This window comes from Cydia strobilella, chromosome 24, assembly GCF_947568885.1.
Source record: "Cydia strobilella chromosome 24, ilCydStro3.1, whole genome shotgun sequence".
Lineage (NCBI taxonomy): Eukaryota > Metazoa > Arthropoda > Insecta > Lepidoptera > Tortricidae > Cydia > Cydia strobilella.
This window is the reverse complement of record NC_086064.1, coordinates 9,447,240-9,459,814: the sequence shown is the minus strand read 5'-3', so window position 1 is coordinate 9,459,814 and position 12,575 is coordinate 9,447,240. Positions and strand designations below refer to the sequence as shown.

At 56.4% G+C, this 12,575-nt stretch overlaps 1 protein-coding gene across 1 annotated transcript in view; it reads left to right on the top strand.

Moving 5' to 3' along the window:
• The window catches only part of LOC134752025 (spectrin beta chain), a 180,012-nt gene that overhangs the window by 82,431 nt on the left and 85,006 nt on the right, over positions 1-12,575 (top strand). Inside the window, exons 52-54 of the mRNA XM_063687585.1 lie at positions 6,695-6,880; positions 7,635-7,776; positions 8,749-8,856. Of these exons, the coding sequence (XP_063543655.1) occupies positions 6,695-6,880; positions 7,635-7,776; positions 8,749-8,856 (436 nt within the window). The remainder of the gene's footprint in view (positions 1-6,694; positions 6,881-7,634; positions 7,777-8,748; positions 8,857-12,575) is intronic.

Genomic DNA, 12,575 nt, shown 5'->3' with positions numbered 1-12,575 from the left:
GCGCTCAGCGGCAACCTGCAGAAGTACCGCGACGCGCTCGCGGCCGCGCTCGAGATACACGCATTCAACAGGTCCGTTATAGTCTACTAGCTTATGCCCGCGACTTGTTGCTGGAGAAGTGGCGCGCGCTCAGCGGCAACCTGCAGAAGTACCGCGACGCGCTCGCGGCCGCGCTCGAGATACACGCATTCAACAGGTCCGTTATAGTCTACTAGCTTATGCCCGCGACTTGTTGCTGGAGAAGTGGCGCGCGCTCAGCGGCAACCTGCAGAAGTACCGCGACGCGCTCGCGGCCGCGCTCGAGATACACGCATTCAACAGGTCCGTTATAGTCTACTAGCTTATGCCCGCGACTTGTTGCTGGAGAAGTGGCGCGCGCTCAGCGGCAACCTGCAGAAGTACCGCGACGCGCTCGCGGCCGCGCTCGAGATACACGCATTCAACAGGTCCGTTATAGTCTACTAGCTTATGCCCGCGACTTGTTGCTGGAGAAGTGGCGCGCGCTCAGCGGCAACCTGCAGAAGTACCGCGACGCGCTCGCGGCCGCGCTCGAGATACACGCATTCAACAGGTCCGTTATAGTCTACTAGCTTATGCCCGCGACTTGTTGCTGGAGAAGTGGCGCGCGCTCAGCGGCAACCTGCAGAAGTACCGCGACGCGCTCGCGGCCGCGCTCGAGATACACGCATTCAACAGGTCCGTTATAGTCTACTAGCTTATGCCCGCGACTTGTTGCTGGAGAAGTGGCGCGCGCTCAGCGGCAACCTGCAGAAGTACCGCGACGCGCTCGCGGCCGCGCTCGAGATACACGCATTCAACAGGTCCGTTATAGTCTACTAGCTTATGCCCGCGACTTGTTGCTGGAGAAGTGGCGCGCGCTCAGCGGCAACCTGCAGAAGTACCGCGACGCGCTCGCGGCCGCGCTCGAGATACACGCATTCAACAGGTCCGTTATAGTCTACTAGCTTATGCCCGCGACTTGTTGCTGGAGAAGTGGCGCGCGCTCAGCGGCAACCTGCAGAAGTACCGCGACGCGCTCGCGGCCGCGCTCGAGATACACGCATTCAACAGGTCCGTTATAGTCTACTAGCTTATGCCCGCGACTTGTTGCTGGAGAAGTGGCGCGCGCTCAGCGGCAACCTGCAGAAGTACCGCGACGCGCTCGCGGCCGCGCTCGAGATACACGCATTCAACAGGTCCGTTATAGTCTACTAGCTTATGCCCGCGACTTGTTGCTGGAGAAGTGGCGCGCGCTCAGCGGCAACCTGCAGAAGTACCGCGACGCGCTCGCGGCCGCGCTCGAGATACACGCATTCAACAGGTCCGTTATAGTCTACTAGCTTATGCCCGCGACTTGTTGCTGGAGAAGTGGCGCGCGCTCAGCGGCAACCTGCAGAAGTACCGCGACGCGCTCGCGGCCGCGCTCGAGATACACGCATTCAACAGGTCCGTTATAGTCTACTAGCTTATGCCCGCGACTTGTTGCTGGAGAAGTGGCGCGCGCTCAGCGGCAACCTGCAGAAGTACCGCGACGCGCTCGCGGCCGCGCTCGAGATACACGCATTCAACAGGTCCGTTATAGTCTACTAGCTTATGCCCGCGACTTGTTGCTGGAGAAGTGGCGCGCGCTCAGCGGCAACCTGCAGAAGTACCGCGATGCGCTCGCGGCCGCGCTCGAGATACACGCATTCAACAGGTCCGTTATAGTCTACTAGCTTATGCCCGCGACTTGTTGCTGGAGAAGTGGCGCGCGCTCAGCGGCAACCTGCAGAAGTACCGCGACGCGCTCGCGGCCGCGCTCGAGATACACGCATTCAACAGGTCCGTTATAGTCTACTAGCTTATGCCCGCGACTTGTTGCTGGAGAAGTGGCGCGCGCTCAGCGGCAACCTGCAGAAGTACCGCGACGCGCTCGCGGCCGCGCTCGAGATACACGCATTCAACAGGTCCGTTATAGTCTACTAGCTTATGCCCGCGACTTGTTGCTGGAGAAGTGGCGCGCGCTCAGCGGCAACCTGCAGAAGTACCGCGACGCGCTCGCGGCCGCGCTCGAGATACACGCATTCAACAGGTCCGTTATAGTCTACTAGCTTATGCCCGCGACTTGTTGCTGGAGAAGTGGCGCGCGCTCAGCGGCAACCTGCAGAAGTACCGCGACGCGCTCGCGGCCGCGCTCGAGATACACGCATTCAACAGGTCCGTTATAGTCTACTAGCTTATGCCCGCGACTTGTTGCTGGAGAAGTGGCGCGCGCTCAGCGGCAACCTGCAGAAGTACCGCGACGCGCTCGCGGCCGCGCTCGAGATACACGCATTCAACAGGTCCGTTATAGTCTACTAGCTTATGCCCGCGACTTGTTGCTGGAGAAGTGGCGCGCGCTCAGCGGCAACCTGCAGAAGTACCGCGACGCGCTCGCGGCCGCGCTCGAGATACACGCATTCAACAGGTCCGTTATAGTCTACTAGCTTATGCCCGCGACTTGTTGCTGGAGAAGTGGCGCGCGCTCAGCGGCAACCTGCAGAAGTACCGCGACGCGCTCGCGGCCGCGCTCGAGATACACGCATTCAACAGGTCCGTTATAGTCTACTAGCTTATGCCCGCGACTTGTTGCTGGAGAAGTGGCGCGCGCTCAGCGGCAACCTGCAGAAGTACCGCGACGCGCTCGCGGCCGCGCTCGAGATACACGCATTCAACAGGTCCGTTATAGTCTACTAGCTTATGCCCGCGACTTGTTGCTGGAGAAGTGGCGCGCGCTCAGCGGCAACCTGCAGAAGTACCGCGACGCGCTCGCGGCCGCGCTCGAGATACACGCATTCAACAGGTCCGTTATAGTCTACTAGCTTATGCCCGCGACTTGTTGCTGGAGAAGTGGCGCGCGCTCAGCGGCAACCTGCAGAAGTACCGCGACGCGCTCGCGGCCGCGCTCGAGATACACGCATTCAACAGGTCCGTTATAGTCTACTAGCTTATGCCCGCGACTTGTTGCTGGAGAAGTGGCGCGCGCTCAGCGGCAACCTGCAGAAGTACCGCGACGCGCTCGCGGCCGCGCTCGAGATACACGCATTCAACAGGTCCGTTATAGTCTACTAGCTTATGCCCGCGACTTGTTGCTGGAGAAGTGGCGCGCGCTCAGCGGCAACCTGCAGAAGTACCGCGACGCGCTCGCGGCCGCGCTCGAGATACACGCATTCAACAGGTCCGTTATAGTCTACTAGCTTATGCCCGCGACTTGTTGCTGGAGAAGTGGCGCGCGCTCAGCGGCAACCTGCAGAAGTACCGCGACGCGCTCGCGGCCGCGCTCGAGATACACGCATTCAACAGGTCCGTTATAGTCTACTAGCTTATGCCCGCGACTTGTTGCTGGAGAAGTGGCGCGCGCTCAGCGGCAACCTGCAGAAGTACCGCGACGCGCTCGCGGCCGCGCTCGAGATACACGCATTCAACAGGTCCGTTATAGTCTACTAGCTTATGCCCGCGACTTGTTGCTGGAGAAGTGGCGCGCGCTCAGCGGCAACCTGCAGAAGTACCGCGACGCGCTCGCGGCCGCGCTCGAGATACACGCATTCAACAGGTCCGTTATAGTCTACTAGCTTATGCCCGCGACTTGTTGCTGGAGAAGTGGCGCGCGCTCAGCGGCAACCTGCAGAAGTACCGCGACGCGCTCGCGGCCGCGCTCGAGATACACGCATTCAACAGGTCCGTTATAGTCTACTAGCTTATGCCCGCGACTTGTTGCTGGAGAAGTGGCGCGCGCTCAGCGGCAACCTGCAGAAGTACCGCGACGCGCTCGCGGCCGCGCTCGAGATACACGCATTCAACAGGTCCGTTATAGTCTACTAGCTTATGCCCGCGACTTGTTGCTGGAGAAGTGGCGCGCGCTCAGCGGCAACCTGCAGAAGTACCGCGACGCGCTCGCGGCCGCGCTCGAGATACACGCATTCAACAGGTCCGTTATAGTCTACTAGCTTATGCCCGCGACTTGTTGCTGGAGAAGTGGCGCGCGCTCAGCGGCAACCTGCAGAAGTACCGCGACGCGCTCGCGGCCGCGCTCGAGATACACGCATTCAACAGGTCCGTTATAGTCTACTAGCTTATGCCCGCGACTTGTTGCTGGAGAAGTGGCGCGCGCTCAGCGGCAACCTGCAGAAGTACCGCGACGCGCTCGCGGCCGCGCTCGAGATACACGCATTCAACAGGTCCGTTATAGTCTACTAGCTTATGCCCGCGACTTGTTGCTGGAGAAGTGGCGCGCGCTCAGCGGCAACCTGCAGAAGTACCGCGACGCGCTCGCGGCCGCGCTCGAGATACACGCATTCAACAGGTCCGTTATAGTCTACTAGCTTATGCCCGCGACTTGTTGCTGGAGAAGTGGCGCGCGCTCAGCGGCAACCTGCAGAAGTACCGCGACGCGCTCGCGGCCGCGCTCGAGATACACGCATTCAACAGGTCCGTTATAGTCTACTAGCTTATGCCCGCGACTTGTTGCTGGAGAAGTGGCGCGCGCTCAGCGGCAACCTGCAGAAGTACCGCGACGCGCTCGCGGCCGCGCTCGAGATACACGCATTCAACAGGTCCGTTATAGTCTACTAGCTTATGCCCGCGACTTGTTGCTGGAGAAGTGGCGCGCGCTCAGCGGCAACCTGCAGAAGTACCGCGACGCGCTCGCGGCCGCGCTCGAGATACACGCATTCAACAGGTCCGTTATAGTCTACTAGCTTATGCCCGCGACTTGTTGCTGGAGAAGTGGCGCGCGCTCAGCGGCAACCTGCAGAAGTACCGCGACGCGCTCGCGGCCGCGCTCGAGATACACGCATTCAACAGGTCCGTTATAGTCTACTAGCTTATGCCCGCGACTTGTTGCTGGAGAAGTGGCGCGCGCTCAGCGGCAACCTGCAGAAGTACCGCGACGCGCTCGCGGCCGCGCTCGAGATACACGCATTCAACAGGTCCGTTATAGTCTACTAGCTTATGCCCGCGACTTGTTGCTGGAGAAGTGGCGCGCGCTCAGCGGCAACCTGCAGAAGTACCGCGACGCGCTCGCGGCCGCGCTCGAGATACACGCATTCAACAGGTCCGTTATAGTCTACTAGCTTATGCCCGCGACTTGTTGCTGGAGAAGTGGCGCGCGCTCAGCGGCAACCTGCAGAAGTACCGCGACGCGCTCGCGGCCGCGCTCGAGATACACGCATTCAACAGGTCCGTTATAGTCTACTAGCTTATGCCCGCGACTTGTTGCTGGAGAAGTGGCGCGCGCTCAGCGGCAACCTGCAGAAGTACCGCGACGCGCTCGCGGCCGCGCTCGAGATACACGCATTCAACAGGTCCGTTATAGTCTACTAGCTTATGCCCGCGACTTCGTCTGCGTGGACTTAGTAACCCCAGCTAGAGTAAGAATAGCGCCTGGAGAAAATCTTATAGCAATTATTCAATTTGAGCATATTATGCACACAAATTAGCAGACACTTCATTAATTATCTCAATTCCACCCCACTTTTTACTTTCTTAAGGGATGATTTTCGGGATAAAAACTATCCTATGTCCTTCTCAGGGACTCAACCTATCTCTATGCCAAATTTCATCTAAACCGATTCAGCGGTTTAAGCGTGAAGAGGGAACACACAGACAGACAGACAGACAGACTTTCGCATTTATAATATTAGTATGGATCAGGTGTTTTAACAGGGCACCTAGACTACCTAAGTTATTCAAACTTACTAAAGCTCGACGGCGATGGTGAAAAATCTGCGTCGATTTCTGACTAGACAAAAGTTAACAGTAAAGTAAATTCTACTCTGGAAGACCTTGCAACGACTTAAATCTTTCTGCGCCCCTAGTGCACATTTCATTCGATAGCTGAGTGTCGTACATGTTTGTGTTAAGTAGTAGCAAATCACTTTATTGTACAAAAAAAATGTTAAAATGAAATTCATATAAATTTAGGTACAAAGGCGAGCTTATCCCCATAAGGTATCTCTTCCAGCTAACCTTAGAGTAAATGAGTGGAAAATTCGAATTAGATAGACAAACTTACAGAACGTACAATAATATTTAAAAAGGAAAACTACAATATTAACGTCTACGAATAACTAAAAGACATTTTGTATGGGATTTTGAGTTTCCAAAACGTCCAGCTTGGCGCGCTATTCAAAATCCCATACAGAAATAAACATAACGTAAACGCGTACGTTATCGAATTAAATTTACACTAGGTTCTGTTTAGCCTATGATTGACTGGTAGATAATACTTCCTTCACCATTTGTACCTTCATGTATTATCAAAAATATTTAAATAATTTTTACACCCATTTGTAAGAAATTGTGCACAGCTTGATGCTTTTTCCAAACGAAATATTAAGCAAAATACACAGTGTTTTTCTTTATTTTATTAAATAGAAACTTTGCTTTTCCCTACAATTTTCATTAAAATCTAATATCTCTTATCGTCAGATAATCTTATTTAATATTATACAAAATGTATTGTTTAAAAACTGTAATAGATGTCATATATTAAAGAAAAAGTGATGAAGCCCTCCAGTGGTGGTGTTTTTTTTTTTTCACTTTCACTTTTTCTTTAATATCTGACATCTATTACAGTTTTTAATTTATATATAGTAGTGTGACTACTTAAAAACACAAATCAAAATATTTAATAAAATAATTTGATTTGTTCCCAAACTTGTATTATTTAATTTAGGGACGTGGAAGACACCGCGGAGCGCATCGCGAAGAAAGCAGCCCTCTTTAGCAGCAACGAGCGCGGACGCGACTTGGACGCTGCGCAGGAGTTGAAGCGGCGGCATCTGGCCAGAGCGGCCGAGGCTGGCGCTGTGGGAGACAAGATCAAGCAGCTGTGTGCAGAGGGAGCCACGCTGCAGAGAAAGTGAGTACCGAACATATGACGTCATGTTCAGATTAGTCGGCAACACAAATTGCACAGCTTTCGCAGGAGTATGGTTTTTAGCGAGCGACGCTGGTGCTGTTCAATTTTAATTTTACTTTAAATTTTTGTGAATGATAAGATTAATTTTAAGAGATAATTGTATATATTTGTTGTATAAGTATGACATTTGTAATAACTGGTTATGAGCCTTGCAGCTTGAAATAATATTTTCACCTCAGCAGCTCGAACAAGCCTACTTTCGTCACTCCCTGGAGTGAGTAAAGTGCGACTTTCCTCACTCCAGGGAGTGAAACAATGTAGCTTTTTAATTTAGTGAAGGCCATGAACTTCATAATTTTATTACATTTTTTTTATGGTATGGTACGGTCCGGTACGGTACGGTCCGGTCCGGTCCGGTACGGTCCGGTCCGGTCCGGTCCGGTCCGGTCTCGTCTCGTCTCGTATCGTATCGTATCTTATCGTATCGTACATATTATAATACTTTTTTTTGTTGTTTATTTTGTGTAATTCGAAATACATTTTAACCTTTAATATGTTCTCACTACTGAGGTGAAAAATTATGTGTGCAACACGAGAGCAAAGTTATTTTACATCTCGTGTTTTTGAGTCCCTCGCTACGCTCAAGATTCTACCTTAGAATCTTTCGCTTTTTCGGACTCAAAATAAACACTCGCAAGAAAAACCAACTTTCCTCTCTTGTTGCACAAATAACTATTTTTTGTTTTTTTTATAGACATCCAGAACGCGCCGAGGAGATCGAGGGTCGGCTGTCGTCCCTCCGCGAGGACTGGGAGCGCCTGCAGCAGCTCGCCGCGACGCGCACCGCGCTACTTGACGACGCCATCGCTGAACATAAGTTCGACGATAGCCTTAAGGTAATTAGCAAACAATCAACTTAAATGACTATATCGAAATAGTAGCATCTAATTTATTTTTTAATTGTCTGTAATGTGTTACTTCTAGGACTACTTTTTGATTGTTTGTCTGTTTATTTATTTTTATGATTTTATTGTTAATTATGTGCATGATTAGTTTTAATGTAACATGTTAATACTGCTTTTGCATGGCTTATGTCGATATTTACAAATAAAGACGAATACTAAATATTGAACATAGTAAAACTGTCAGTTCGACTGTACTGAACGAAATGATTATGAGATGCATCGCGATATCCTCAAACTTTTCCATAGCACATTAGAACAGTTCAAGTCACGCAACGCGTGATGCGCGAGGCAGGGTCGCCATATAAAGGATGACTCACGTTAGACCGGACCGTGTCCGGGCCGGAGCATCCGGCGCTTACTTTTCTATGACATGACAGGTGATCACGTGATGCTTTCCATAGAAACATCAGCTACTGACTGCGACATGTTTGCGTGGCGATGGACGGCTGTGTGCAGTGAATGTCTGAGGTTTTGTGAGAGGATGGATGATAGGTGCTCAACTGTGTTGTAAATATATCATAGTAATAGTTGTAATTTAAATGTAATTAACTTTCATGGCGCATTAGTTTTACACTGTAATGTCATTTAAATGTGTTTAAATAAATAAATAAATAAATCCTTTAGGGTGGCTCGGCGGATAGCAAGCAAAGGACCATTCTCGAATAAATGTGTTTTATTACTGAAGAATAGTAGGTTATTGAATAATAATAGGTTATATATAGGTCTTTATATATTAATCAAGTACACTTACACGATACACACACTACAACTGTATTACTATCATCATCGTAGCTCAATAGCGTCGTTCGCAGACGTTTCTGCCTGAGACAAAATTAATTTAGCTAGTTATTGTTAGAGTTGTGTTTGTGCGTAATGCGTGTATGTATGTGTGTGTGTGCGCAGGAGCTGGAGGTGTGGGTGTCGGAGAGCGTGAAGCGCATGCGCGGCGGCGCGGCGCCGGAGTCGGCGGCCGACGCGCGCGCCATGCTCGACACGCACAACGAGAGGAAGGTACGTGGACTACAAGGTGTATGTATGTGTGTGTGTGCGCAGGAGCTGGAGGTGTGGGTGTCGGAGAGCGTGAAGCGCATGCGCGGCGGCGCGGCGCCGGAGTCGGCGGCCGACGCGCGCGCCATGCTCGACACGCACAACGAGAGGAAGGTACGTGGACTACAAGGTGTATGTATGTGTGTGTGTGCGCAGGAGCTGGAGGTGTGGGTGTCGGAGAGCGTGAAGCGCATGCGGGGCGGCGCGGCGCCGGAGTCGGCGGCCGACGCGCGCGCCATGCTCGACACGCACAACGAGAGGAAGGTACGTGGACTACAAGGTGTATGTATGTGTGTGTGTGCGCAGGAGCTGGAGGTGTGGGTGTCGGAGAGCGTGAAGCGCATGCGGGGCGGCGCGGCGCCGGAGTCGGCGGCCGACGCGCGCGCCATGCTCGACACGCACAACGAGAGGAAGGTACGTGGACTACAAGGTGTATGTATGTGTGTGTGTGCGCAGGAGCTGGAGGTGTGGGTGTCGGAGAGCGTGAAGCGCATGCGGGGCGGCGCGGCGCCGGAGTCGGCGGCCGACGCGCGCGCCATGCTCGACACGCACAACGAGAGGAAGGTACGTGGACTACAAGGTGTATGTATGTGTGTGTGTGCGCAGGAGCTGGAGGTGTGGGTGTCGGAGAGCGTGAAGCGCATGCGGGGCGGCGCGGCGCCGGAGTCGGCGGCCGACGCGCGCGCCATGCTCGACACGCACAACGAGAGGAAGGTACGTGGACTACAAGGTGTATGTATGTGTGTGTGTGCGCAGGAGCTGGAGGTGTGGGTGTCGGAGAGCGTGAAGCGCATGCGGGGCGGCGCGGCGCCGGAGTCGGCGGCCGACGCGCGCGCCATGCTCGACACGCACAACGAGAGGAAGGTACGTGGACTACAAGGTGTATGTATGTGTGTGTGTGCGCAGGAGCTGGAGGTGTGGGTGTCGGAGAGCGTGAAGCGCATGCGGGGCGGCGCGGCGCCGGAGTCGGCGGCCGACGCGCGCGCCATGCTCGACACGCACAACGAGAGGAAGGTACGTGGACTACAAGGTGTATGTATGTGTGTGTGTGCGCAGGAGCTGGAGGTGTGGGTGTCGGAGAGCGTGAAGCGCATGCGGGGCGGCGCGGCGCCGGAGTCGGCGGCCGACGCGCGCGCCATGCTCGACACGCACAACGAGAGGAAGGTACGTGGACTACAAGGTGTATGTATGTGTGTGTGTGCGCAGGAGCTGGAGGTGTGGGTGTCGGAGAGCGTGAAGCGCATGCGGGGCGGCGCGGCGCCGGAGTCGGCGGCCGACGCGCGCGCCATGCTCGACACGCACAACGAGAGGAAGGTACGTGGACTACAAGGTGTATGTATGTGTGTGTGTGCGCAGGAGCTGGAGGTGTGGGTGTCGGAGAGCGTGAAGCGCATGCGGGGCGGCGCGGCGCCGGAGTCGGCGGCCGACGCGCGCGCCATGCTCGACACGCACAACGAGAGGAAGGTACGTGGACTACAAGGTGTATGTATGTGTGTGTGTGCGCAGGAGCTGGAGGTGTGGGTGTCGGAGAGCGTGAAGCGCATGCGGGGCGGCGCGGCGCCGGAGTCGGCGGCCGACGCGCGCGCCATGCTCGACACGCACAACGAGAGGAAGGTACGTGGACTACAAGGTGTATGTATGTGTGTGTGTGCGCAGGAGCTGGAGGTGTGGGTGTCGGAGAGCGTGAAGCGCATGCGGGGCGGCGCGGCGCCGGAGTCGGCGGCCGACGCGCGCGCCATGCTCGACACGCACAACGAGAGGAAGGTACGTGGACTACAAGGTGTATGTATGTGTGTGTGTGCGCAGGAGCTGGAGGTGTGGGTGTCGGAGAGCGTGAAGCGCATGCGGGGCGGCGCGGCGCCGGAGTCGGCGGCCGACGCGCGCGCCATGCTCGACACGCACAACGAGAGGAAGGTACGTGGACTACAAGGTGTATGTATGTGTGTGTGTGCGCAGGAGCTGGAGGTGTGGGTGTCGGAGAGCGTGAAGCGCATGCGGGGCGGCGCGGCGCCGGAGTCGGCGGCCGACGCGCGCGCCATGCTCGACACGCACAACGAGAGGAAGGTACGTGGACTACAAGGTGTATGTATGTGTGTGTGTGCGCAGGAGCTGGAGGTGTGGGTGTCGGAGAGCGTGAAGCGCATGCGGGGCGGCGCGGCGCCGGAGTCGGCGGCCGACGCGCGCGCCATGCTCGACACGCACAACGAGAGGAAGGTACGTGGACTACAAGGTGTATGTATGTGTGTGTGTGCGCAGGAGCTGGAGGTGTGGGTGTCGGAGAGCGTGAAGCGCATGCGGGGCGGCGCGGCGCCGGAGTCGGCGGCCGACGCGCGCGCCATGCTCGACACGCACAACGAGAGGAAGGTACGTGGACTACAAGGTGTATGTATGTGTGTGTGTGCGCAGGAGCTGGAGGTGTGGGTGTCGGAGAGCGTGAAGCGCATGCGGGGCGGCGCGGCGCCGGAGTCGGCGGCCGACGCGCGCGCCATGCTCGACACGCAGCAACGAGAGGAAGGTACGTGGACTACAAGGTGTATGTATGTGTGTGTGTGCGCAGGAGCTGGAGGTGTGGGTGTCGGAGAGCGTGAAGCGCATGCGGGGCGGCGCGGCGCCGGAGTCGGCGGCCGACGCGCGCGCCATGCTCGACACGCAGAACGAGAGGAAGGTACGTGGACTACAAGGTGTATGTATGTGTGTGTGTGCGCAGGAGCTGGAGGTGTGGGTGTCGGAGAGCGTGAAGCGCATGCGGGGCGGCGCGGCGCCGGAGTCGGCGGCCGACGCGCGCGCCATGCTCGACACGCAGAACGAGAGGAAGGTACGTGGACTACAAGGTGTATGTATGTGTGTGTGTGCGCAGGAGCTGGAGGTGTGGGTGTCGGAGAGCGTGAAGCGCATGCGGGGCGGCGCGGCGCCGGAGTCGGCGGCCGACGCGCGCGCCATGCTCGACACGCACAACGAGAGGAAGGTACGTGGACTACAAGGTGTATGTATGTGTGTGTGTGCGCAGGAGCTGGAGGTGTGGGTGTCGGAGAGCGTGAAGCGCATGCGGGGCGGCGCGGCGCCGGAGTCGGCGGCCGACGCGCGCGCCATGCTCGACACGCACAACGAGAGGAAGGTACGTGGACTACAAGGTGTATGTATGTGTGTGTGTGCGCAGGAGCTGGAGGTGTGGGTGTCGGAGAGCGTGAAGCGCATGCGGGGCGGCGCGGCGCCGGAGTCGGCGGCCGACGCGCGCGCCATGCTCGACACGCACAACGAGAGGAAGGTACGTGGACTACAAGGTGTATGTATGTGTGTGTGTGCGCAGGAGCTGGAGGTGTGGGTGTCGGAGAGCGTGAAGCGCATGCGGGGCGGCGCGGCGCCGGAGTCGGCGGCCGACGCGCGCGCCATGCTCGACACGCACAACGAGAGGAAGGTACGTGGACTACAAGGTGTATGTATGTGTGTGTGTGCGCAGGAGCTGGAGGTGTGGGTGTCGGAGAGCGTGAAGCGCATGCGGGGCGGCGCGGCGCCGGAGTCGGCGGCCGACGCGCGCGCCATGCTCGACACGCACAACGAGAGGAAGGTACGTGGACTACAAGGTGTATGTATGTGTGTGTGTGCGCAGGAGCTGGAGGTGTGGGTGTCGGAGAGCGTGAAGCGCATGCGGGGCGGCGCGGCGCCGGAGTCGGCGGCCGACGCGC